This window comes from Fistularia commersonii, chromosome 29 (assembly GCF_037954325.1).
Source record: "Fistularia commersonii isolate RoL2024-O1a breed Wild chromosome 29, RoL_Fcom_v1.0, whole genome shotgun sequence".
Lineage (NCBI taxonomy): Eukaryota > Metazoa > Chordata > Actinopteri > Syngnathiformes > Fistulariidae > Fistularia > Fistularia commersonii.
The window spans coordinates 2,425,543-2,450,703 of record NC_141312.1 but is presented as its reverse complement, the minus strand read 5'-3'; the positions used below and the strand labels follow the sequence as shown (position 1 = coordinate 2,450,703).

The window sequence follows — 25,161 nt, the reverse complement described above, 5'->3', positions numbered from 1 at the left end:
CATGCATTCCTTTTTATTCACAAAAAACCAGTCCAATTTTTTTTCTAAACAAATACAAAGATCGGTTATTTTTAAAAGCTGTAGCTACCCCGCAACATAACAAAATCATGAAAATATAACAAATAAAAAAAAAAAAAAAGTAATCTTGTCTCAGTGCGTTCAGTAGGGTAGACTCAGAGCAAGTGCTGTCTCTTAGTGCTATTGCCCTGAGCAGCATTGGCACGTGCTCAGTAGGGCCACAGTAACAAAAAGGCTGCCAGTTCCACTCGAAGAAGTTTGGAAATGCAGAGGAGGGCTGATCGAGGAGGATACAGTAGTGACGGATCTGGTCAAACGGCATCTTCCGCCCCGCGGGGAGTCTCTGGAGATCTGATCGGTTCGCGGGGAGAGGAGGCGGGGCTTGTTCGATTCTTTTTTTTTGAATCCGAAAATCGGACGCGATTCGAACGGCTCCCCCCGCTCCGCCGACCTGTTCGAAAACTACCGTCTCAGACAAAACGAATCGTAAAATAGACGAGGGTTTAAGTAACATAACGGTGAAGAATTACAATAATGTTTGCCATTAGCCACTAGTTTTAAAATATAGCTGTAAATTTACATTCTCTACACAAGTACTGTATCTTTCCACACATGAACAACATTAACACCAAACACAGAAATTAGTTGATTGTCCACACTCAGTCCGTCATTTCTGCTTCTGGCGATGAACAGTTCCCCATGTTTTAAGCGACAGAAAAAAAAAAGGAAAAAAAAAAAACCTGCTGGGAAAAAAAAAAAAAAAAAAAAAAAAAGGACAAAAGGTACCAAAATGGAAACATAGAAAAGGGAATGAAAGTATCCATAGATGCTTTTCTTTACGATTAATTTTTGGTTCAAGGAATAAGTAGGTGCATCCATTACCCGACTGCTTTTTTTTCTGCTTTGTTTTTGTCGTCGTCGTCGTTGTTGTTGTTGTTTTCTATCATCTCTATTTGTTGCTTCTTTTTTTTTTTTTCTTCTTTTTTTTAATTTTTTTTTTGTTTGTTTGTTTATTAGCCAGTGTCTGTTCTGGAGACAATCCAAGAGTTGGCATTGCACTTGATGGCAGAGCTTTGGGTAGGGGCCGGACGAGTCCTACTGGAACCACCGGAACGCCGCTCCTGTAGGAAGCATCACCTTCTTGGAGAAACAGAAGACAAGGAGGGACGGGACGGGGCGGGGAGGGACGGGGGGACAAGGAAAGACTTATTAATGCAAGGTAACACATTTACAGATGCTAACAACAACAACAATCATAATAATAATAATGATATCCTAATAACGATAAAATCGTGATGAAAATAGTAGCATCAACAACGATAACAATACAATAATAATAGTAATGATACCATAAAAATGATTAAAATAAATAAAAATAGCATAGCAGCGACAAAAATAACAATACTATAATAATAGTAATAATACCATAAAAATGATAAAAAATAAATAAAAATAGTAGCAACAACAATAACAATACCATAATTATAATACACCATGGATTGAGATGAATATCTACATTGTAACTGCATTTTCATGAGAAACTTTATTCATTCCCATAGGAGATATTCTTTTACATAACAGTTATAGTGTCAATAAATATGAATGTAAATATAAATAGAGACAATTAGAAAATAGCAACAGAATGGGCTGAGAATCACGTCACAATAAGTTCCCTCTCTCTTTAATCCGTCAAGCGGGGGTCTGAACTCTGTTCGGAAATGACGCCGCCGCCGCCGCCGTCGATAAAAAAAGCGTTTCGGGAAAATGAGTCGGGCGGCGTTTATAGGGGCGCCGAGTCAGACGGCTTCGGTGGTCCAAGACGTGGCAGCGAGGAAGGAGACCGTCTCAAACAAGAAACCCGAGCGGTTCCTCGATGCTTCGGGACCGAGTTTATAGATTATAAACCACTTTAATAATGAATGTCAATCAACAGGTCCAAAATGTCTCCCGTCCTGCGTGGCCGGGCCCATTAGTGGCCGCTCTCCCCTCTGAAGCACCGCGGGAAAAGGCTTCAGCCTTGACTTCACACAAAACCTGATAGGCCACATTTATTATTTAGCCACCACACGAGTTGCTCTCCCACGCCATCAATGATGATGCCATTTCCATCCCCCACCCATCTCTCGCCGGGGTTATCTACGCACGCACGTGTGTGTGTGTGTGTGTGTGTGTGTGCATGCAGCTGCAGGGCTGAGCAGAGGCCTGCCAGTCAGCAGATAGACAGACACCCAAGTCCCCCGGAGCTGCAGCGGGGCTGGCGTCCTGCAAAGTGCAACTCCATTCTGCGGCACGGATTCTTCCGTTCGCCAGCTCCGCCTTGAGCGAGGCAGGAAGAGCTCGGCAAACATTTATGCACCCACACACGCTCTCGCACCAAACCAATATGTATTCAAGCACAGTCGCACACCTCCACACACAGTGGCGCGTTAACCGACACTCACAGCACACCCCCGAAAATCACACCAAAGAGTCAGACTGCGAAACTGAAATTCTCATGCATGATGGATTTAGATTCGGTTTCCATATCCGCGCCCGACGCCGGCGCATTCGTGGAATCGCGGGAAACAAAAGCACGTCGGCGCGGCTGCCTGAGCGCCGTTGTCCTGTTCCCATGTCAACAAAATATATCCAGAGTAAATGGTCTCCACTTAGAGAGAGCTTTCACGCCTTGCATTCACACACACTCACGACAAAGGTGGTCCGGCTGCCGTGCAATTAGCTAACTTTCTAACTAGTCCGTCGGGAGCGACTCGGGGAGAGTTGAACCGCCAACCCCGTGCTTGGATGGTCGCCCGCTCCGGCACGCCGAGCCCCGAAACACAACACGGGCTTACGTTGCACATTTCAGACACAAACTGCGTTTTTCCCTTTGGACGGGCGCTTTCATTTCGCTGATTACGTCTTAATTCGATTTTGCATGAAAGGCCTCCGAACGCAACTTCATCCTTTCAAACAAGTTGAACTGGTCCGACCTTTTGGAAAATTTCATTTGAAATTAAAAGGAGGAAAAGACCGTCATTTCTATGGCGCTGAATTTGCGATTGTATCCGCGGCGGGATCTTCGTCAATTTGTGACGTATCTTTGCTAATTCTGTGACTAAAATGTCGAAACAATCGCGCGCACAAACAGAAGGAACAAAAAAGAAAAAAGAAGTTTTAGAAACTCATGATTGATTGATCCTGTCATTCACGCGTCATATAGAAACAAACAACCTTTCACCCTCTCCTTCACACATCTGGACAATTTCATGAACCTCCCATATGTGTTTGGACTGTGGGAGGAACCCCAGCTAGACACGGGGAGAACATGGAGACTCCACGGGCTCCCGCTCCCGTCCAAATCCGACCCTTCTAACCACTGCGCCGCCTCGATTTAAAATCTAAAAAAAAACAGAAGAACTGCGATTCGGGTTATTTATTTCATTCTTGGAAAAAACAAAATTAAAAAACCAAGGCAGGCCGCGACGTGTGACCTGCGAATCAAAACTCTCATCCCGCCGAGCAGCTGACCGCCGCCTCGAAGGCTCATTAGTTCAAAGACCTTTGTTTGACACCAAAAACAATAGCCCTACTTACTCCACACGCATATTTGAATCGCTCCTCTACCCTTGAATCAGCAGAACGGCCTTCCCTCCGCAGCCTTTGTTCGTGCGGACGTTAAACCAGGTGGCTGCCGGTCTCGTGCTCGGCGGCCTCATTTACTTTCATTGGCAAAGTTAACCCATGCTGACACCAATGAAACCCGTTCGCTTCCACAAAACAAAAAAAAAAAACAAAAAAAAAAAAGGTAATTAGTACGGCGAGCTCGGCCGAGGAGAACACGCACACACACACACACACACACAGAGGAACACACCCGCGCAAACGCAAAACAAACACGCAAACACTTGAACTTGATTTAATCTGAAATAACCCGTTAACTGATACAGTTGTGATATCACCACGCCGAACACACACGCACACACACACACCTCGTATTATTTTATCACTTAATAGCGCCTCCGGATTATAATGGAATTCCGGATTTAATGGAATTTAATTGCCGATAGATACATTTAAAGTTTCTCTGGAGTCCAGAGGACATCGTTCAAGCAGGTACGGAGGAAACGGGGTCAGATTTATTTCCCCTTTTACTCGTACCGCCGTATCGGGCGTTGGCGTGGAAATAATGTCACAAAGAAAACCCGTTCATTCATGCATTATCTGAACCCCATTTTCACAAAATGTCACTCCGTTAGCTCAATCATCCCGAGGTAATTCCTCAGTTCTTACAAAAAAAAGAGAAAAAGAAATCAGCGAGCTTTAATAAACAGGTCGGATTCCTTTCCATTGTGCCACGCGGAGGCTCACAGACGGCCTCTCCCGGGTCCTATTGACCTGTATTTATATATAAAACAACACTGAACGCTGGAGCGCTGGGGGAGGAGGGACGGAAATCCAACCATTCCTCTCAGTCAAATACTATATGATGAATTGCATAACGAAGAACGATTGAATTGCCTTCATATATACGTATTCGGGGTCGGCGTCACTGAGCTGAACTTTTTGAGTGTATTATTTCACTCGATAAAGGGAAAAAAAAACCTTAGAGACGGATGATTTGTAGGGGCGAGGTTTCTTTATAGGTGAGAGACGGCCAATTCCCTCCTGGAGTGCTCCCGCGATTCCCATGATTCTGAAAACGGCCAATTGAATCTAGCGAGAAGACAGCAGGCGACGCTCTGAAATACCACCATATCAATAGACCGCTGGCCTCATGAGCAAACTTTTTTACGTATTTACTGTAAATATTTACATCCTCGTAAGTCTCGATCCAAGGTGTGTTATATTGTTTTCTCACGCGTGGTGTTTTTTTATTTCTTTTTTTTTTTTTTTTTTCCCCCCCTCAGTTTCACGTGACACCGGTGCGCTCCACTCGCTAATGTCATTAGCGGTGGACGTTTACACTGAGGGGGTGCTCAGGCCAGACAGTCAGGTGACTCCGTCATATGACTGACGCGCTCTCGCCCCAGTGTGTCCTTCACGTCCCGCAGCACATTTCCAGGCCGGCCGGACACGTATCGGGAATATAAATCTTCTTAGCGCGGGGGGGGGGGGGGAGAAAACATTAAACTTAATTAGGAGAAACTATATTTTGGCCCGACTGGAAATGTTGCAGAGGCTGAAGGTGGACCGGCTAATACCGTCAATGTCACTCTCCGTATTCAGGAAGGTAGTTTGTCACAAACACAACACCTAAATTGCCAAGACGCGTGAATTAGAGGGTGAATGGTTTGAATGTCTCGACATAAAGTGCAAATGAGAGGGCGGACGGTTGTGTGTCTCTATAGGTGAGCGGTCTGGGGTGAACCCAGCCTCGGACCGGGGTTACCCGGGTACCCCCGCAACCGTGACGACAAGCTGTTTACATCAAAACTATCAAAATACGTTCATATGATTTGCAGGAGGTAAAAAAAAAACGCATTGTTAGTAATTAAAGTAGAATTACAACTTCCTCCAGTACATTTGCGTCACGTCGCCTGCAACTGACGCACCTCCAAACACAGTTATTATTATTAGAATAATAATGATTGTCATTACGGTTTCTTTTTCCACTTAAACAGCCATTTATTCCACAAATTAGTTCTGATTTGAGCCCCGACGGAGCGATACGGTAACGTTCGGGATCGGTTTCGATGACGACCTTCCGGCCGTAAGGATGACATGACGGGACGGGAACATCTGGCGTCGCACGCGGGGACACGAGCGCAGTTGAACTGTAAATGTTTTTTTTTTTTTCCTCATTACAAAACAATCAATGGAAAATGGCAGCAGTTTTACAAATCCCCCCCCAAACTCTGATTGCTGGTTCAAACAGATGGGATCTTGTGGGTGTGAAGTGGCCAATCACTAAAATCAATTGATGTGTTTGTTTTTTTTTTCGTGTTATTTTTTTTTTTTCTCTCCCAAACAAGATGAGCACATTTATCTCGGCACAAACAATTTGTCAACGGAGGAGGAGGAAGGAGGGGGGGGGCGGGAACACCCCTGGGCTGCCCCAACGCCGAGTAAGAGCCGCTGCCCCGTTAAGACAGGCGAGTCGCGCATGTAAAAATTCGGCGAGCGAGTTGGACTCGCCGGTTTCGAAGGGTTTTCCCTTTTGAGCACAATGAATGCAAAATATCCCCGACGCCGGGGATGTTGCTGCGTCCGCCGAGCGGAGAGAAAACACTTCACCGCGACTGTAAGGGAACTCCAATGACCTCCGCTTGGCACAAAAACACGCACTTTCTAAATGAGGCGGGTTTGTTTTTTTTTTTTTTTTTTTTCCACTCCAGAAGTCAGTGGAGGCTGATATGAATATATTCATGTGATTTGTCCGGGTAAATACTGCAAATAAGTTGCCACTTGCGTAAACTTTGCCCGCATAATGGAATACATTACACGAGTTCGGGGGGGGGGGGGGGGTCAGACGAGTTCCGCTGCCGGTCCGAGCGCGTTCGAGATCCGGTTTCGTTTGTCATTTTAAATCCGGCTGGCGATGAGCGTACAGGCGCTGGCGTAAATGTCGGCTCTAAAGATGATGCAAGGGATGTTTGGAGAACAAAGTTAATGATCTGGATCCTGTGCTCGGGGCTCGCGGTGAACCCTCGGAGGTCAAAATCCATCTGGGCGCCTCCTCCGCACATGTGTCTAATTATACAAAACGCTCTTAATAAATACTATAATGGCCGGCTTGGGATTCTCGCCAAGACAAATCATCGGTTCATCTAAAACGCTTAAAATGCTACGCGTTCACTTTCTGCCGTCGCAAATTCAAGGATATACGTGAATATTCTCGGCGAGTTTATTTTTACCCGAGGGGTTCAAGACAACCCCCTCCCCTTCCGTCGGTGCAAAGTCTATTTTCAGCGTTTGCGCGCGCCGACTGCCTGACGTTTTCGCGTCTCGCTCCGACTCGTAGGTTTTTACTTTCAGGGTGACATTTCAAACGAGGTCAAAACAATTAACGTTTCGCGAGGGGAAAGGAAAAAAAAAAAAAAAAACACGCGAAACCAACCGCGAAGGTTCAAACACTCGACTGCGGCGACGAGACCAAAAAACACACTGACACACATCCTCTCTCCGGGAGAACGTCGGCATCCGCCAGCCCGAGACTTCAAATTAGTCGTGCGGCCGAACGCGTTTCAAAAGTCACAAAGAATCCTCCGAATGTCAAAGAAACGAGGAGAAAAGTCAAAGAGAAGCGGGACGACGCCACCGTTATTTATAATCACTTATTTGATTCCTTCCTCTTGTGTCCGCAGTGGATGTTTTTCCCAAATCAAGCAGATAATGCGATATTTATCTAGAAGAATACGCCTTCCTTTTTACCCCATATGTCTAATCCGGATCACAAACGACGGTAAGAGATCTTGATTTCATTACAGGCCTTCTTTTCCTCTCTCCCTCTTTTTCTCTCTCTCTCTCTCTCTCTCTCTCCGTCCACTCCGGCGTGTCATCCCCCTCCCGTCTGCCCGGCAACCTGTCCCGGCGTCCGTCGGCAGCGATGTCAGTCTGCGTGATCCCGCCGCGAGGCACGGAGATAATGAGGCCGGTGCACTGAACCCACGGCGCCGTCTGACGCCGACAAAGTGGCTCTCGAGCGTCGGCTTCGTCGCTCGGCGGAAAAACCGGTTATAAAAGTTCCAAATGCAGTTTTTCTGGGAGCGTCCGGTTTGTTTTTTGCTGCCGGGCTTTCAGAGACATTTCGCATGCATCGGGGCAATTAATAGGCATTGAACATAATTACTTGATGACTTAAGGGGGATAAATTTCTCATTTTTGTGTAAATTCTTGCTTGTGCGTTGGGGAAATTATTCATTTAATCGCTATCTATTGCGCGTATCCCGTACTCAGGGGAGCCGGAGGTGGTCTTCACCCCGGACGGGCCGATCGCGGGGCCACAAATAGAGACAAACGACCATTCATCCGCTTGTTCACACGTCGGGCAATTTAGGGTCTCCGATCAACCCGAGTGACAACACCTGGAACGGCAAGATAATACCCATTACCACGATAGGAAATGAATAGTAATTAATAGCAATAATAAGAGCGAGAGAGAGGGAGAAAACAATGAATTAGCATGAAAATCAGCGTGAATAATTAAGATTGTTGGCGGACTATTAGCAAAAAAAATAACTAAAAAAAACAGTCGCCTCTCGGGCCGTGTGGCCGACCATAACCGGATGCACTCCCAACTTCTTAACCCCCCGCTCTCCTCCACTTCCTCCGTGTTGAGCGGCTCTGCAGAGACTAACACCACTCCAGGCTATTCAAACGTGGAGCTTAAGGTACTGCCTTCCCACTTATTTCTATCAACTGTAGCATTCTCAGAATAAATCCAGACATCTTCAGCCAGTGAGCTGTGAGGTGGCAAAGGCCCCTGCATGCTAACTCCCCCTCACTTGCCAATTTTACGCTCCCTCTTTGAGGTGCCATGAGCCGTCAACACCCTTAAAATAAGCACACTGCTGCCGGACTGCACTTGTATATTGACGCGTTTTCTCGCCGCTTCCCATAAACACGGGTTTAGCCGTTCGATTCAAATGCGGTAAAACAACAACAAAAAAAAAAAAAAAAAAGGAGGAAATTTCACCCCGTCTTTTTCTATGCGAAAGTACGGCGGCGCCAACTGACCGCCGGGCGTGTGTCGAGTAAGACGTCATGGCCCTTTAGAGGCTGCACACGCGTCGCAACAGCCGCGATACCCGGTCTATGATTGGGGGTTGGGGTGGGGAATGTGGCTCTCGGGGGTTCTTTGAGCCGCGGCAGTTCACGCCGGCCTTCACGAGCCAGGGGTAACAGCTCTCCCGGCAGCACAGGTGCCGCCAGACTCTCCGGCAACTGCGTTTTGGACACGGTCAAAGATAGCGGGAGCTGTCTGTCGGCACATGTCCGCACCCTTACATCATCCCCTTAAAAAAAAAAAAAAAAAAAAAGTTTTTTTTTTTTTGTGCATTTTTTTCCCATGATGCAGCAGATTCTCCAGGAATCTCATCATCTGACATTCAAGCGGCGCTGATGACATCACGCTCTCTGACAGGATGTGCTCTCTGATCTAATCACTTACTGCACCGCAGCTGCTGACTCAGTGACGGGGAGATCCAAGAAACTACCGCGCCGTGAACGGGAAGTGTGCGGTTTCATGTGGACCAATCAACCCCACACAAGGTGTAGTGCAGGCTGTCGATATATTAGGCCAGACATAATGCGAGGCGGGGCGAATACGTATTACCCTTGAAAATGACAGTTCTCCCCCTCATCTGCCTTTAAAATTCAGATCCATTTCAAAATCTTCAGCGCATTAACATTATAAATGATTGCATTCGGGTTCCGGTCCATTCACTTCCCAACGCCTGCAGTCATTTGTAGAATCACACTAAATTTGCACATCGATAATAATAATATTTTGAGCGGGTTTTATAGACTCACTATGAACACTCAGGTCGTCCTATTGATCCTATTGTGCTTAAAGTTATCACAGAGTCTAAATGTGGGGAATTGGGGGAGTTTAGGAGGGGAAAAAAAAAAAAAAAAAAAAAATCCAGAGGATCAAAACCAGATTGCCCCGTCGTCGCCAAAGTTGAGGTGCGAAGCGGACTGGGCCGGGTGTTTCTCACATTTTTCACGGCGAACCCCGCTGAACATCTGTGGCGCGGCAGAAAGCGCAGCTTTCCAAGAATGCGCTTGTTATTATAATTTTACTTTGTAATGGCAAATGATGGCACTTACATGAGATTATATCCACATTCCCCTGATTCATAGCCCATCTTTAGCGCCGTTTAACCCACTCCTGGGCTCTCAGTACATTTCATGGCGTTTAATTTTGACAGCTATAGCGGTTTTTAGTGAACGGTATCAACAATAGTTTAACAGAGAAGCAGCGCTATCAGACAAACACCATATTTCTTTGACAAAGTAGGAAATGAAATAATTGAATGTGAGAGAAGAGGATACATGCAATAGGGTTAGATGGAGGAGGCGGATTCGCTGCGGCGACCCCTGAAGGGAAAAGCCTTCAGGATATTTCTTTAGCAAAGTCCGTTGCTCTACTATTAGGCTAAAATATAAATCAGGGTGCACGGCGAAGGGAGGAAACGGCATGACCGAGACGCTTCCTACATCTTAAGTCTGCGGGAGATAATGACAGCACGTACGATTTCTCCAGTCAGTCAGACCGCCGTTGCGTTCAAAGGGCTTGTTTATGTGCTGCCATTGCAGCATCGGCGGGATGTGACGTTGCAGGTGGTGCGATGACCCGTGTCGGCCATGAGCCGCCATGAATATTCATGCCCTCCGGCATGTGAGGCGCCAGATTTGGGCCGACTGCCGCGGCACCGTCGCCGGCAACTCATAAATGACAACTTTTCTGTTAATTTGATGCCACCTACACGGACGGCAGCAAGACGTCAACGCGGCAGTGAATAAACCGGCGGGCGGAAACGCTTCAACATGTGATATTAGGATATTTCAGCGCCGCTTGTTTGGCAGGCGAGTGCAGACACTCGTATTTTGTGAATTAAATGGCTGATATTTGAGCTTAACTGGGTCAAAAATGAAATGTAAACAATATTCAATGCTGATAGTTTACCGACACCTGAATCAGGGATAGTAAACAGACGTCAGTTTTCCAAAAACTATTCTAAAAAATAAATGGTCTCCTTATAATATAGCATTTTCCCACCTTGCAGTTTCACAGAGCTTTACACTTGATTACATTCACCCATTCACACGCACACACACACTCACACACACACACACAGACGCAGCAATGGCGGCAGAGCTGCCATGCAAGGCGCTAACCGGCGGTTTCGTGTCTTGCCCAAGGACTCTTCGGATCAGAGGAACGCCCGCTCTGCTCATCTTATTTTACGGTTATAGTCAAGCTGCAATGTATTTCTATAAATTCTGAGACGACGAAAACCATAAGGTGATTGTCGAGTGACCGAACGATCCCTTTAAAATCGGCGCATCCCTTCAAATCGGCGCAGACCTCTCAGCCGGCGAGCCGGAGGCCGAGCTGTCGGCCTCCATCAACATCAAGACTAAAAGAGTTTGAAGAAAAATGTGTCTGTAGACAATAGCATCAATTAGGCCTCCCCATGACTTTATGTTCACATTGTGCTACTTATCTGTGTCTTTATCTGTCCATCGATCACAGAAGTGTATTTCCCCCCGAGATGGAACATCTGCCGGAATCGATCGCGTGATCGGCTGTTTTGTCAGCCCCGGCCGGAGCGGGGCCGGGGCCGCCGGATGCGACGGGAGGCAACGGACAGGACGTTTAGAGGAGCGGAAGAGAAGGACAGAGGCGGCAAAGGGAGGGCTGGGGGGATGGAGGAGGGCGGCGGGGGGGGGGGGGGGGGGGGGGGGATGGCGGAGGGAGGAGGGGGCAGGGGGGGCACATGCGCCGCACTGACACCTGGTGCTCCAGATGACGGCGCCGCGACCAGATGGACCTCCATACACGCACGCACACAAACATAGCCACACATACTGTACGCATATGCACCGTCGCTGTCCCTCCGCCAGCTCTCACACGGGGACCTTCAACATATTCACGTGCGGGGCGGACACGTGAGCGGGCGCGGGCGGGACGCGTCCGCCCGAGCTAACTGTTTAGCGACGCGAGGACGAAAACAATAGGTGAGAGCGCGCGTCTGTCCCGCTCGCTCCTCGCCACCTGCGGATGCCTCGCCGCTCCGCCAGAAGAGCTGGTATGAGCCGAATTTCCAATTTTTTTTCCTTGTCTATCGGACGTTTCTATTATATGTCACCCTCCTTTTGATACGGTAAACGCAGTTTAAACTGAGTGGGGGGGGGGGGGGGGTACGCTAATCCGAAATATACATACGTCAAGTAAATATGCTAAATTGCAGCGGGTGTGTGTTTTGTGATCGAAAACTAACAGCGGGGCCGCGCGCCCGCTGAGCCACGACCACGGCCCCGCTGATAATCCACCTTCGTTGTCGTGCTGGCGTCGAGCAGTCGCACAAATACGGCCTGGCTGCACCCCGAACGCGAGGCCAGTCATCCTCTGAGGTGTCTGGGATATTTCTCGGTTATTCCGTAGGCTTAGAACCTTTACTTAGACCTTTGCACAGAAATGCCACCTTTCTTTTCTCCAGATATATACGTTTCAGTGACGCCGGTGTTGTTGACAAGTTTCTCTGACGGGGGAAGACCTGGGGAAAGTGCTGGCCTGATGGGTTCACCCAGCTGTGCCGCGCTATCAAACAGGCGTCCGTTCCGTTCAGGCTACGGAGAAAAGAAATTTTACAAAAAGCGATGCACTTCAAATCTAATGGATGGCGAGGCTGCGTGCGTGAAACGGGTGTAAAACCATTGTTTTCGGAGTGGGAACGCAAGGCGGCCCAGTCAAGCGGCTGACAGAGGGTGTCAGGAGCACCCTGCAACCCAATAGTCACTGCTTATTCATTCATGATCTACGCCACTTATCCTGCACTCGGGGTCGCACGGGGGGGCCGGAGACAATCCCAGCGGTCATTAAGCGAGAGGCGTGGTTCACCCTGGACCGGCCAATCACAGGGCCACGTGTAAAGCCTCACAACCACTCGCTCTCTCATTCACATGTCATATAGAGACACGCTAGCTTTTTTCACACATCCAGGTAATTTTGGCTCTCCGACGAGCCGTTTTGGACTGGAGGAACCCGGAGGAAGCCCACGAAGACACGGTGGAGAACGTGGAGACTCCTCACGGAAAGGCATCTCCGTCGGACCTCCTCTCAGTGCGGCAGAAGCGCTAGCCAAGGTGCTGCCTGGCTACTGTTTACATCCAGATACATCACCCGAAACAATCACTTCTTGCCGTTTCTTTTTAAATTCCGATTCATTTGAATCCAACTATTCTGACGGGTATCTTGTTGCTGGATTGCCGTGCGACCAAAATATCTCCGAGCGCCGTCGTTCTTCTCCAGCCCCCCCCCTTATACGGCGAATCCTGTTTAGCAGAAACCGATGAAAACAGCAGTTGCATCACATTGCGATTCATCTGGAAAATAATATGCACGGCTTCCATCTTACAGGGTGAGTATTCAGGGAACAAAGCAAGAGAGCATCGAGACGGACACCTCCTTACCTCCAGAGCAGCAGAGGGCTTCTTCTTCAGTTCCTCACATTTGCGAAACTTGCAGATCTGGTGGCCCGTTTTGCGGTTCCGGCAGCTGCTGCACTGCTCGCAGTTTATCCGCCGCCGGCACGGTGGGCACATGCCGCAACGTTTCCGCTTCTTTTTACCGGAGTTGATAGCGGAGGCTAGCTCGTTCTGTGCGGGGTACTCGGCCAGGCCGGCCATGTGTAGCGCGCTGTCCGCCAGAAACACTCCAGCCGGCGTCATGATGAAAAGCCCCGGGTTGAAGGGGAAGCCACCCCCTACTCCATATGGGAAGTCAACAGGACCACCTACGGCGTCCGTGACAGACGTGCCCTCCAAGTCGCTAGCCCCCGAGCTTGCGTCTCCGCCGCCAACTCCCACTCCCATGCCCCCCGGCAGGAGCATGTGCTCCATACCGGCCCGCTTTAACAGTGCTGCCGCCTGGGCAAAGTGCAGCAGGCCATTTTGTCCCTCCAGAACCTGCTCTAGGGTCCGGTCCAACTTGGCTGCCGTCAGAGCCGAGACGGTGGGCTGGGGCTGCGGCGGCGCCTGATGCTTGGCCGAGTGGCTCTTCGTCTCGCCATTGTCCTTGTGTCCGTTGGTGGCGGCGGAGGAGACCGCCGTGTACTGGGAGAGGGTGCGGGAGTTCTTAAGGCTCTTGCTGAGGGGCTCGCTGATGATCCCGCTGCGGTTCCGGCGCTCTATAACGGGAGAGTCCTGTTTGCAGCTACTCCTCTCCAGGTCCTCTGTCCGGCCCCCCTCCGACAGCCCGCTAGACATGGTCCAGAGCGTATGTGCCTGGGTTGGGGGTGAGGGTGGAAAGGGGGGCGGGGGTGAGCGAGGAGGGGGAGCAAATACCTCTTCTCGGCCCGTTCTGCGCCCCGGTGAGAGCGGCGGCTCACCTTGACCGACTAATCAGCCAACTGACAACAGACAGGCCCCGGAGCCTTCCTCCTCACTACAGCTCAGCCCTCATCCGCTTCCTTCATGAGCCATCTGGAAACTTAACACATGGAGAGGAGAGAGTTGTATGAATTACTCAAAGCCAACTTCATTCAGACATTCACATGTAACTTCCTTCTTCTGCTCTTTTTAAGGTCACATTTCCGAGATGAGAGTCACGTAATAGCGCGCAAACAACAGCGGCACCCCTTATTTGACGATTTCCGCGCCGTAAACGCTTTCAATCTTTCGTGAAAGGTGAACTGTTTCACCGATCCGCGTTTGCGATCGGCCGGGGCTTCAGACGCCTTTCCTGCCTCGAGTCGACGGGGGTCGAAGGTCAGGCCGCGGGGGCAAACCGCGCCTCTTGCGCTACTTTACTGCAAACAAAAACGTCCCTGAATCCGTATTGCAGGAGCTACGTCGGGTCAAAGTGGATATGCGGGAAAAAAAAACAAAAAAAAAAAAACACTGATTTATTGTTTCCCCTTTACATGCTTTAGAACTACTAAATTACAGGGATGAGGGACCTCCTGCAAAAAAAAAAAAAAAAAAAAAAAAACTTTCTGAAACCGAGGTGCGACATTCAACACGCTGCCCGCGTTGAAGCGGTGCCCGGGTGAACTCTCGTACGACCTCTCGGCGCGCCGCGTCAAACGCTGTTTTCACTCGGGGCCTTGTAAATATTCCTATTTGAAACTCCCCGTTCTTTATTATGCTCCTGCCGCATTGTCACGGCTTTTGAGCGTACGACCTTCCGGACCGGATATTCCTCGTCACCCGTATCCCTCGATTAGCGCCGATGGTCGTAACGGGACGGCGTCGCCTCCGCGCCGCATTCCAACCGCTAACTTTTTTTTTTTTTTTTTTTTCCCCGAAAGCTCGAACCTGTTGAGCCGTGCGATTCAGCCCGACGTCAGATCGAATGACAAAAGGGGAGGAGGAGGAGGAGGGGAAGATGACTCGCCGGGCAGGTAACGGGAGACTCGACGCCGGGTTTCGGCACGAGATTCCTGCGGCGGCTCATCTATGAAAAGGGAAACTATGCTGTTATTCTCCTGACCTGTCCGTGTTCACAAACAAGCATACCACCTCCCACAGAAACGCTGAGGAAATGGCCGGGCCATTCCTTATAAGGGAAACAAAGGGAAAAGGAGGGGAAGAGGATGGAGGGGTGGGGTGGTGGGGGGTGTCTGTGCAGTGTGTGGAAATTGGAAGGCCAGAATTAGTGGGAGGTAAAGCTTCAAAGGCAAGAGCACAGCCCCCACATTCTCACCAGCTCAGGGGGATGTGGCGCCAGCGAACCAGAGCCAGCTCCACAGCCCCTCGGCCCCATAGTTTCAGTTTCTCCCACCGCAGCGCTGACCAGGGTCCGGTTTCCCCAAAAGCATCTGAAGCACTAATTGCGTCTCCTCTCGGTTGCGGGGCGAATTTATAACAAGAACGAGAGAGAGAGAGTGAGGGGTGGTGGTGGTGGTGGTGGGAAGGGGGTGCGTTGTTGCGTTTAACGCCGGATATAAAAACCGACGCCGGCAGTGGTCATTTGCGAGCGCTTTAATGCCGTTGACAGCGGCAAAGTGGTGACTGATAGACGTTTGAATTTCCCACTCAAACGCGCGGCTCGGCGGCAGCTGTGCATTAACAAAAGTAAATTGGGGTTGCTCGGGTTCGTGTCCAACACCATTTCTTGATTAATCACGGCCCGGGAGAATATCCAGCTCTGATCCTACTGCTTCATCAATGCTCTAAATACTGTAAATGTGCTAAAAGACTGGCGTATTCCACAAAATTAATTAACTGGGCATATTATCAATAGCTGGAATAAATTAGTCCTCCAGTCATCTACAAAGTGACAAAATTGGCAATCAAGGCCGATGAGAACGGTTTCAAAAATATCACTGATCAGCTGCGATGTTATGATTCCGCAGGGATGCCATTATCCCCCCCCACCCCTCCACCCCTCCCAGCCTCACAACAGCTGACCGGCTGATGATGGTATTTTGAATTGCAGTGACACACATCGCCGCCGCCGCCGTTTCATGGAGTCAACTGATAGCAGGAATGTGACAAAGCGCCCGAGTTTCTCGGCGTCAGCGCCGGCGTCACGCACTGGCGAGGCGATAAAGTCGAGCGCACGCACTTATTACGTGCGAGTTTGGTCATCGGGTCACGTTTTATAGCGTCTTCTGCGTCGCATTTGTTTGGGGGGAGAGGGGGGGGGGGGGGTGAAATCAAACGACCGGGAGAATGAAATGCAAAGCTAAAATAACAAAACTGAAGGTTGTGCGGATATATCCTCAAACTCATTCAGGAGAAAGGACTTTCAGCAGGCAACCTTAGAGTTTTTCAGAGTAATTAGCTCGTTCTTTGTTTTTCCTGTATACACACATACACTAAGGGGAACTGCTTCCGCCGCGCAAAGATTAATAGCGTTGGATTGTCGACCGTAATGTCACAGTCTCCGCCTACTTTCAAACGCCGACGACGCAGCTCCGGCAAAATAAAATGCGCTGACTCTACGTCACACTTCAAACACGGCCCCTGATTAGGGGACTTTGGTGGCGCGGGGTTACGGCGAGGATTAGCGGGTGCCTCCCCGCGCCGACTTTAGCCTCTCAGAAATCACCACATCATCCAAAAGCGTAATCCACTCACCCCCCCACCCCCGACGGTCGCTCGGGACCTGCCTCGTTTTCAAATCCCATCCACCAACGGCTTCCCACCCTTTTTCGCAATTGGTTGAAAATAACTTTCCGAGAAGAAGCGTCGCGTTTTTCCCCGAGAAGCGATCGTGACACGACGAACCTTTGGGTTTCCTGGCAACCGTTACCGCCGTGCCAAATTGGTGGGTGGCAGCGAGGGAGACCTGATGTAGGTTGCCAGTGGCCAAAAAAAGGGGAACAACGGACCTGTCGGGTCCAGCTGTTGTTCTTATTGTTCTATTTGGAGAACGCCGGCTGTAAACGTGGGTTCTGCGTTAGCACGTATCTCTGACGACCTCAGGTACCGCGTTCATATCTTCAAACGTCTAAAAAGTGGGCGCCGGATTTCTTGTCTTAGATTTTTTTTCTTTTTTACAAAAAAAAAAAAAAAAAAAGGACTCTGGATATGAACTCATGGATTTTCTCTGACATCTTCATGCGCCGGCGTGGATTTACCCCGCTGACTGACGTCTATGCTCCGAAAACATACAACGCCAAGCACATTCAGCAGAAATAAACCGCTACAATCCCCGGGGAAGGGTTTATCTATAGATTGCCTGGTGGATGCAGATAGAAATATAAAAGAGAATATATATATATATATATATATATTCTCATTTTTATTCTCATATATATATATATACACACACATACATATATATATTATATATGGATATAAATATACACACAAATCTATATAAACACACACATACATACATAAATACATACATACATTTTTTTTTTTTTTTTTAAAAACGCCTAAAACAGTTGTTAGTGTATTTCCAAGAGTGGGCAGCAGGGCCAAACGATCTGTCATCACAAAAGCAGCTCCTGGAGCGGGTCGCTGCTCCCATCTGTCACCGTTAATATCGCCATTTTGGTCTATTAATTACAACTAACTTTGAGAATTGACTCTGGCTGCCACGAATGATACATTAACCTCATTCCTGATCCCGAACCCGGGTTATCCCAGACGCGAACCAGCCGCTCACCTTCACCAAAAAAACCCTCGACCTCGCCGCGGAGGCCGCTTTTGGCTCGCCGGGAATGTTTTTGTTTCCAGAAACGCTGAGATCACCGCCGTCCACGGTTTGTAGAAACGCTCATTCATTGGGAGTAAGGCTGACGGGAGATAATGTATTATTAATAACAAATGAAACAAATGGGGTCAATCATGCCGATGACTTTATACTTTATAGCTCCTGTGTTAAACAGAAATACCTGCTCACTGATGCCAATACTCGCAAAATAAATCAGCATGAAATGAAAGATTCACTCGCGTCTCCGGTTTACATTTAAGGGTTCCGCTTAGACGTGCGGACCAGGCTGAGGCCAGAAAACCCCCCCGTTCGGCACATGGCGTCGGAACATAAATAAATAAATAAAAAGGCCCAACACGTGGCCTCCTGGGCTTTGTGTACGTTTTTTTACAACATCCAGAGAGTGCGGTTTACTGACGAATCGAGCCCTTCCACTCCTCAGATCCTCTCCCTGCGTCGCTTACAGAAGGATTATGTCCTGATGTGAACTGTCTCCCAATCCGCAGCTGTTACGCCGGGCGCCGATGCCACGCCGCTGAAACAAGATAATTGGTGTTGTTTTGTACTTTAAGCGCTTTTACTCAATTTCCTGCCGCAGACTTTGATACTATGATTCATGTTTAATCTTTACACCTCGGGTTGCCGTGAATTGGCCCCTACAACGGCGCTGTAATTAGTCATCATTAAAAAGAAAGGAAAAAAAAAAAAAAAGACCCGCAGAGACCAGGAGCTATCTCACCGTGAACCTGAGCATAAATATCAGCTGTATTTGATATTTTCACGATTGTCCCGTCTTTGTCCACCTATCCGCTCTGCATTGCAGGATTGGAGATAAAGATTCGGATATAAATGGTGCAAATGATCAATATGGTCTAACAGCCGCATGTGTGAAGCCTCAACCCCCTCCACCCCCGAATCGACAAATGAGCTCAGCTGGAGGTCGCGGGGCCGGGGTGTGGCCGGAAAAGGCGTGATGTGAACCTGCGATAAAAGCCTCCGCAAAAATAGCAGGTGACCTCCGAATAAATTCACAGCAGCAGCAGGAACTGAAGGTTCGCCGCTTTGGCGCGGCTTCTTTTCCGAGTCAAATCACGACCGCCGTCGGAACCAGAAGTCTATAGCAGTAACTGGACGGGATTATTGCGCCATGCTATTATTAGCATTACTATTACTATTATATCGGTCATCTTTCTTTGAAGCTCCCTCACAAACAAACAGGAACTAGAGAGTTGAGTTTAAGCACAGATGGACACTTTCTCATTCATAAATCGACACGGGGCTCGTCCTGCACTCGGGTTCACTGGCGCCAATGCCAGAGAATCATATTGACATACAACCTTTCACACATCACATAAAAACACGACCGGCGTCTCTCATAAACACATCATTTAGAGCCAACCGTCCCCAACCTTTTTGTGCCAGGGACAATTTTAATGTATTAAAATGTTTCTGCGGACCTGTTAGAGGCGCGGGGGTTCCAATACTACAGACTTTTGTCAATCTGAATACAATGTTTACACGGTTACAATCATTTTTTGCGCTATGATATCAATTCACTATAACGCAGCTTTCTTTTTGGTGGCGGTCTGCAACGCTTCTGCGGTCTCATCGTTTGCTCGTTTCCTCCCGAAAAAGCTCTCCAGCGACTTTTGTTTCTGGCACATTTTTTTTTTCGAGGGCTAGCTTGTGATAGCTGATGTGTGAAATGCCACAAGATAAGTGCGGCAGCGAGGCCAAGGCGGAAATAGTCGCATTTCAAAATAAGATCGAAAGGTTTAATAAAAAAAAAAAAAAAAAAAAAACAACTACGATTTGTACCAAGACAGATTTTCTTTGCGGACCGGAAAGCAGGGGGAACCCTGATTTAGAGACATACAGTCATTCATGCACTTTTTTTTTATATGCCATTTAACATACAACCTTTTGCTCTCTCATTCACACGTCATCTCTGATCAACATCCTTGGAGACGTTCATCGCCAGCGACCGTCCGGAGAACCCGGGGGAAACCCACGCAAACACGTGGAGAACACGGATGTTCCACACAAAACCATTAATTATCGATATCTAACAGTAGAATACAAACTGAAGAGCCCTTGAAGGATCAGGGTGAAGATCCAAACACTTCGCTAATCACTCGCTTTGCTTTGTATCAGTGTTCCTCTTAAATTTCAACACCTCCAAAATAAGCTGAACAGACTCGAGGGGAATCCATTGAAAGTCTCCGCGTAGCATCTTAGCTAGTTCTGCAGATTGAATTTCCTGTTTCAGTCAAGTCTTCCTCTCAGTGGTGGCGGTGGGGGGGTTATAAATGTCAATTTCAGTTTTTGCCAAATTAAGCAGCGACACTACAAACTTCTTCCTCTGATAGTCAGTGTTATTAAATAAATATCACTATTTGTTACAGAAGAGAATGAATCTCCCACCTGTTAGCATAGCTTAGCGCAGGATGTGGAAGCGACCTGGCTCAGGCACGTTTACCTCCCAGCCGGTGAAAAACCCCACTAATTAACGTGCTTCTCGTTTGCTCAATATACTCAAGAGATGGAGAGCAAAAGACGTCAATTCGCTGTTTTTACGAAGTGTTGTGTACCAAACCGTGTCCTCGCCTGGAACCGTTGCCAGGCAACCAGTGAAGGCTCCAGTAAGTTGCTGGTCCTGCATGAGAAATACTCCAGTGCATAACCCTCAGAAGAACGGGGGGATTGCGCTTTTTTTTTATTTATTTTTTTTTTATATTTGTAGCCATCTGCTGGCTACATGTGAGAGTTATCAATCATATCGGTCGGCGGGGAAATGAATAGGCGAATTGTTTAATACCTCCTTGGTATGGTGGTCAGAGCAGGCGGCACGGTTAGCGCTTCCGCCTCACAGCAAGAAGGTCCCTGGTTGGATTCCAACAGGGAGGATTTTCTGTGTGGAGCCTCCACGTTCTCCGTGTCTGCATGGGGGTTCCCCCCCCTACCCTCCCGGGCTCTCCGGTTTCCTCCCACAGTTTTCAAAAAGAAGCAGGTGAAAGAGAGAGACCCTAAATTCGACAGATGTGGGAATGAGGGTTGTAGGTATGGTCTCTATATTTGGCCTTGTGATTGACGGACGACCGGTCCAGGCCAATGACAGGTGCGATAGGCTCCCCCGTCACCCTGACCACAAGATAAACAGCACAGATAATGAATGAATGAAAAACTTTTCAGTGTACGCTTATTTACCAGACCTCAGCTCTACCCGTCGGCGAACGGCGCCCGGCTTTCATTACGCTCTCCTCGCTACCTTCTCCGGTTTTCGGCAAAAGACAACTGTGAGCGTGCATTACAAAGTTCACCTGCAGCTCACTCACACACACACACACACACACACACACACACACACACACACACACACACACACACACACACACACACCGGCGTGAAAACAGATGCGTGTCGTAAAAGCGTAAACGTTCCTCCCCTATGGAGCGACATCGCTGGCTGATGGATGATCGGGGGTCCAGTCGATGGGCGACCGACTGATCAATAGGTGATGGAGGGAAGCGCTGAGAGCTATTTTGGGCTCGTCCATTTTGTTTGGATGGGGGGGTGTAAGGTATCATGCTTAAATACAATTAAAAGCTAAAATTAAAAGCTGAAAATGAGAAGAAACTGCTTGCCTTTGCCAGCCTTGCTGCTTAGATAACCAGCTGACCTATCACACTTCCTGCTGGGGGTCACGTGTGGGTAAATATGCGGTGACGTAAGAGCCCCCCCCTACACACACACACAAACACTGAGTTTGACCTCCTTCCGGTAAATGTGACTTTTTTTTCTCTCTCTCTCTCCAAAGAACGAACCGGAACCGATAGTTTCGTGCAACTTGTTCAGCGCGGAGGTGACTTTAAAAAGCAAATAAATAAATAAAGAGGAAAAGGTCACATTCGGCGTTAAACCGTCAGGTGCGCATCGCCCGCGTTTCCTGGTCGGTGACGTCATTGCGCGCGCAGGTGCCGAGCGCGTGGAGTGGGGCTTTTAAAAAGCAAAAAAAAAAAAAAAAAAACGGAGGTAGGAAACAATAATCTATCATTTCCTGCAGGGGCCGCGGGGCCTGTGGTCCGCCGCAAACTCCGGAACAACAGCGCCGGAGACGCGGGGACGCGTCGGCTCTCCGCACAATAACTCAGCTGTCTCCCCCCTCCTTCTCCTCCTTCCCACCTCCTCCTCCTCCTCCTCCTCCCTTCCTCCCCTTCCCCTCCTCCTCTTCCTCCTCCCCCCTTCCCTCCCCCGCTGCAGGCGCGCTGTGGTCTGCGGACCGAAGGTGCCTGGCTCCGCGGCTCCAACGGCTCCACATCTTCTATTCCTCCCACCTCCTGTCGACAGACGCGCGTGCACGCGCGGCGAGAGAGCGGCGCCGCGCGTGCACACGCGCACACACTTGCACACACACACTTGCACACACACACACACGCAAGAGCAAACGCAGAGGAAGTTAAGCGGCGTTGTGGCGATAATCAGACCGGAGGCTTCATCCGCTGCCTAGAACCTGCCGCTGCGCCTCCACCCCTCCTCCTTCTCCTCCCTCCCTCCCTCCCTCTCTCCTTGCACGCACACACACGCACACACACACACACACGCAAAAAAAAAAAGTTGGAGGAGAAAAACAAACGGCGGGGGTGATATACTGCTGCGGGGGGGCGGAGGAGGGGGTGGAGGGTTGACCGTAAATCCCCGCGTTCCGAGCCCTCGATCCCACCTGAGAACTTTCCGATGGCGCGAAGCGATCCGTGGGGAATAAGACGGCGCGTCCCCCCCCCCCCCCCCCCACTAACCCCTCCTCCCCCCCGGGAAGGAAGAACCCGGTCACCCATGTGGACAACCGGCGACAAAAAAAAAACAACAACGTGAACCGCACGACCCCCCCCCCCCCGGAATAAAAGAAAATAAAAATAAAAATAAATTAAAAAAAAAAAAGTTTTAATTGTGGAGGGCGCCGGGCCCCCGGGGCCCCCGGACGCGGCTCCCGCGGACAGGAAGCGTCAAGTTTAAACAGCTGATTCACAATAAAGCGTCACGTTGCGCGGAATATCCGGGAATATCCGCCGCGCCGGGGCGTCTAACGCACGGCAACCAGCGTGGGGGGTGGGGGTGGGGGGGGGAGGAGAAGGGAGAGAGGTTGAGAAAATAAATAAAATTAAAAGAAGGTAGAAGGGGGGGGGTGGTGGTGGACGTCCCCGTCGGGGGAGCGGGTGAAAACAGCGAGCTTTTGTCTGGAGCCGGTGATCTCCGAGCAGCGGCGGCCGGGGGTGGCGGTGGGGGACGGGAGAGGAGGAGGCGGAGGAGGGGGGGACGGGGACGGAGGGGACGGCCGTCCGTCCGCGGTGCCAGCACACGGTCTGCAGCCGCGTAACGCCGAAGCGCCCCCGGCTCCTCCGCCGACAACTTGATCCCTATATGAAGATGACATCCCAACTTTCGGCAGACTTCAACAAAAGTATGATGCCCCCCACCCCCTCCCCGGCACCTCCACCTCCACCTCTCCATCCCACCCACCCCACCGCCACCGCCGCCGCCGCCGCCTCCCTCCCCTTCCGTGTATCTGCATATTTTTGCAAACATGGGCCCCGGTTCTTATTCGCACCTACCAAAGCAGATCCGAGCAGAGGGGAGGTTCTCCCGCGGTCCGAGCCGCTCCGTGTCTCAGCCGCCTTGCCGTGCCGGATGGTGACAAAAAAGAAAAAAAAAAAAAAAGAAAAAGGGGGGCAAGGGGGTTGGTGGGAAAAAAAAAAAAAAAGATTATTCTCCGAAAACACAATCCTACAGTGTCGGTCTGTTGGTAGCGAATGTGGAAACGAGGGGAGGGAGAAAAAAAAGGGATATTCACCGTCAGTTATTTGGGGAAAAGCGTACTTTCTCAGAGGCAGGAACGCGTGGGTTCCCCCAGCTTTCTCGGTGCTCGCAATCCCACCTCTACAACCCCGCTTGCAGAGGAACATGCAAACACATTTCATAGATTTTTGGAGCGTCGCGGAAAAACCGAAGTGGACTTTTTCCGCGGTGCGCAGCTCCGCCAGCCGGGGGGCGGCCGTGCGCTCCGGCTGGGACTCAGAGCAGCGGAAGGGGGGGAGAGGTGTTTTTCTCCTCTTTATTTATTTATTTTTGCATGCATTTTTCTTTTTTTTTTTTTTTTTTTTTTTTTTTATTTCTATTGCCCGATACAAAAGACGGGATGGGATTGTGTCTGGCGCCGCCGCGGTGCCCGGATCCAGGCGCTCCACGGCAACACAATCACACCGACGACAACAACTCTTAATTCGCACACTTACTCCATTGTAGCATCCTCTCTAAAGTCCCTATGAAATGCCGCATGGTTTCATGTAAGATATTACATATCTATGTATATTCATACCGCAATACTACTTCCATATGTACCTTAACTCCAGCCCTAAAAAATTGTGTTGTCGCACAAGACGATCACTTCAATGCCAACAACAACTTGGCGCACTTCTCCAATTTTAGCGCGCTCTCTTAAGTCCTTAATGAAATAATGCATGGTGTAATGTGTAATACAGCATTATGTGTATTTATACAGCAATACTTCTTCCGTATGTACTTCAATCACAGCGGTAAAAAATAATTTTGGGCTAACACAAAGACAATCACTTCAATACCAACAACTACTTTGCACACTTATTTTACAGTATTGTTATGTCAAAAGTCCCAGAGAAGAACTACATGGTTTAATGTGTAATACGGCATAACAATGTATATTAATACTGCAATACTACTTCCATAGTTACGTTGATTACAGCGGTAAAAATGCCACTATCATTATAATGCCAACAACTACTTCACACACTTATCCCATAGTATTCTCATGTCTAAAGTCCCCAAAAAATATTGCATGGTTCAATGTATGAAATAGTGCATACACACACACACACACACACACACACACACACACACACACACTACAATACTACTTCCATATGTACCTAAATTGTCACAAAAGACTCACTTCATTGACAATTACTTCACATTATGCTAATACTGCAATAACATCCATATCTATCCTAATAACAGAGGTTAAAGATTATTTTCTGTCATCACACAAGGCAGTCCCGCCATGACACGACCCCCGATGACAGCACTTAAGTGTGCGCACGAGATACTGACGTCGTCCCCGCGAGGTAATTGTAACTTGAAAGTACATGCTAATTTCAAGATGATGGTACCATGTCGGCACGCGTTCGCACAAATTGGGGGGCAATCGCGATCTCGTCACCACGGCGTAATTACACGTCAGCGCCACTTAACTATCTCATTCCCACAAGATAATCACCCCCTTCCTATGTTAC

The 25,161-nt window shown here is 49.0% G+C and overlaps 1 protein-coding gene across 5 annotated transcripts; it reads right to left on the bottom strand.

The window, feature by feature from the left end:
* Window positions 1-23,807, bottom strand: cxxc5a (CXXC finger protein 5a). 5 transcript variants are annotated; one of them, XM_086176645.1, is made up of 4 exons: window positions 23,449-23,807; window positions 14,058-14,158; window positions 13,141-13,953; window positions 1-1,158 (listed from the first exon to the last, which is right to left on the bottom strand). In XM_086176645.1, the coding sequence occupies exons 3-4, from the start codon at window positions 13,933-13,935 to the stop codon at window positions 1,114-1,116; spliced, it is 840 nt and encodes a 279-aa protein (XP_086032771.1). In that variant the 5' UTR covers window positions 13,936-13,953; window positions 14,058-14,158; window positions 23,449-23,807; the 3' UTR covers window positions 1-1,113. The 5 variants fall into 5 exon arrangements, with proteins under 5 accessions (XP_086032771.1, XP_086032774.1, XP_086032775.1 ...); XM_086176648.1 differs by having other exon boundaries at window positions 1-1,155; XM_086176649.1 differs by having other exon boundaries at window positions 1-1,155; window positions 23,445-23,778.
* Window positions 23,808-25,161: the final 1,354 nt, after the last annotated feature.

Coding starts and splice junctions, on each gene's coding strand:
- cxxc5a (XM_086176645.1), bottom strand. CDS start 13,935: ATGTCTAGCGGGCTGTCGGAGGGGGGCCGGACAGAGGACCTGGAGAGG. Junction 1,159..13,140: donor AGCCCTCTGCTGCTCTGGAG/GTAAGGAGGTGT, acceptor TGTTTCTCCAAG/AAGGTGATGCTTCCTACAGG.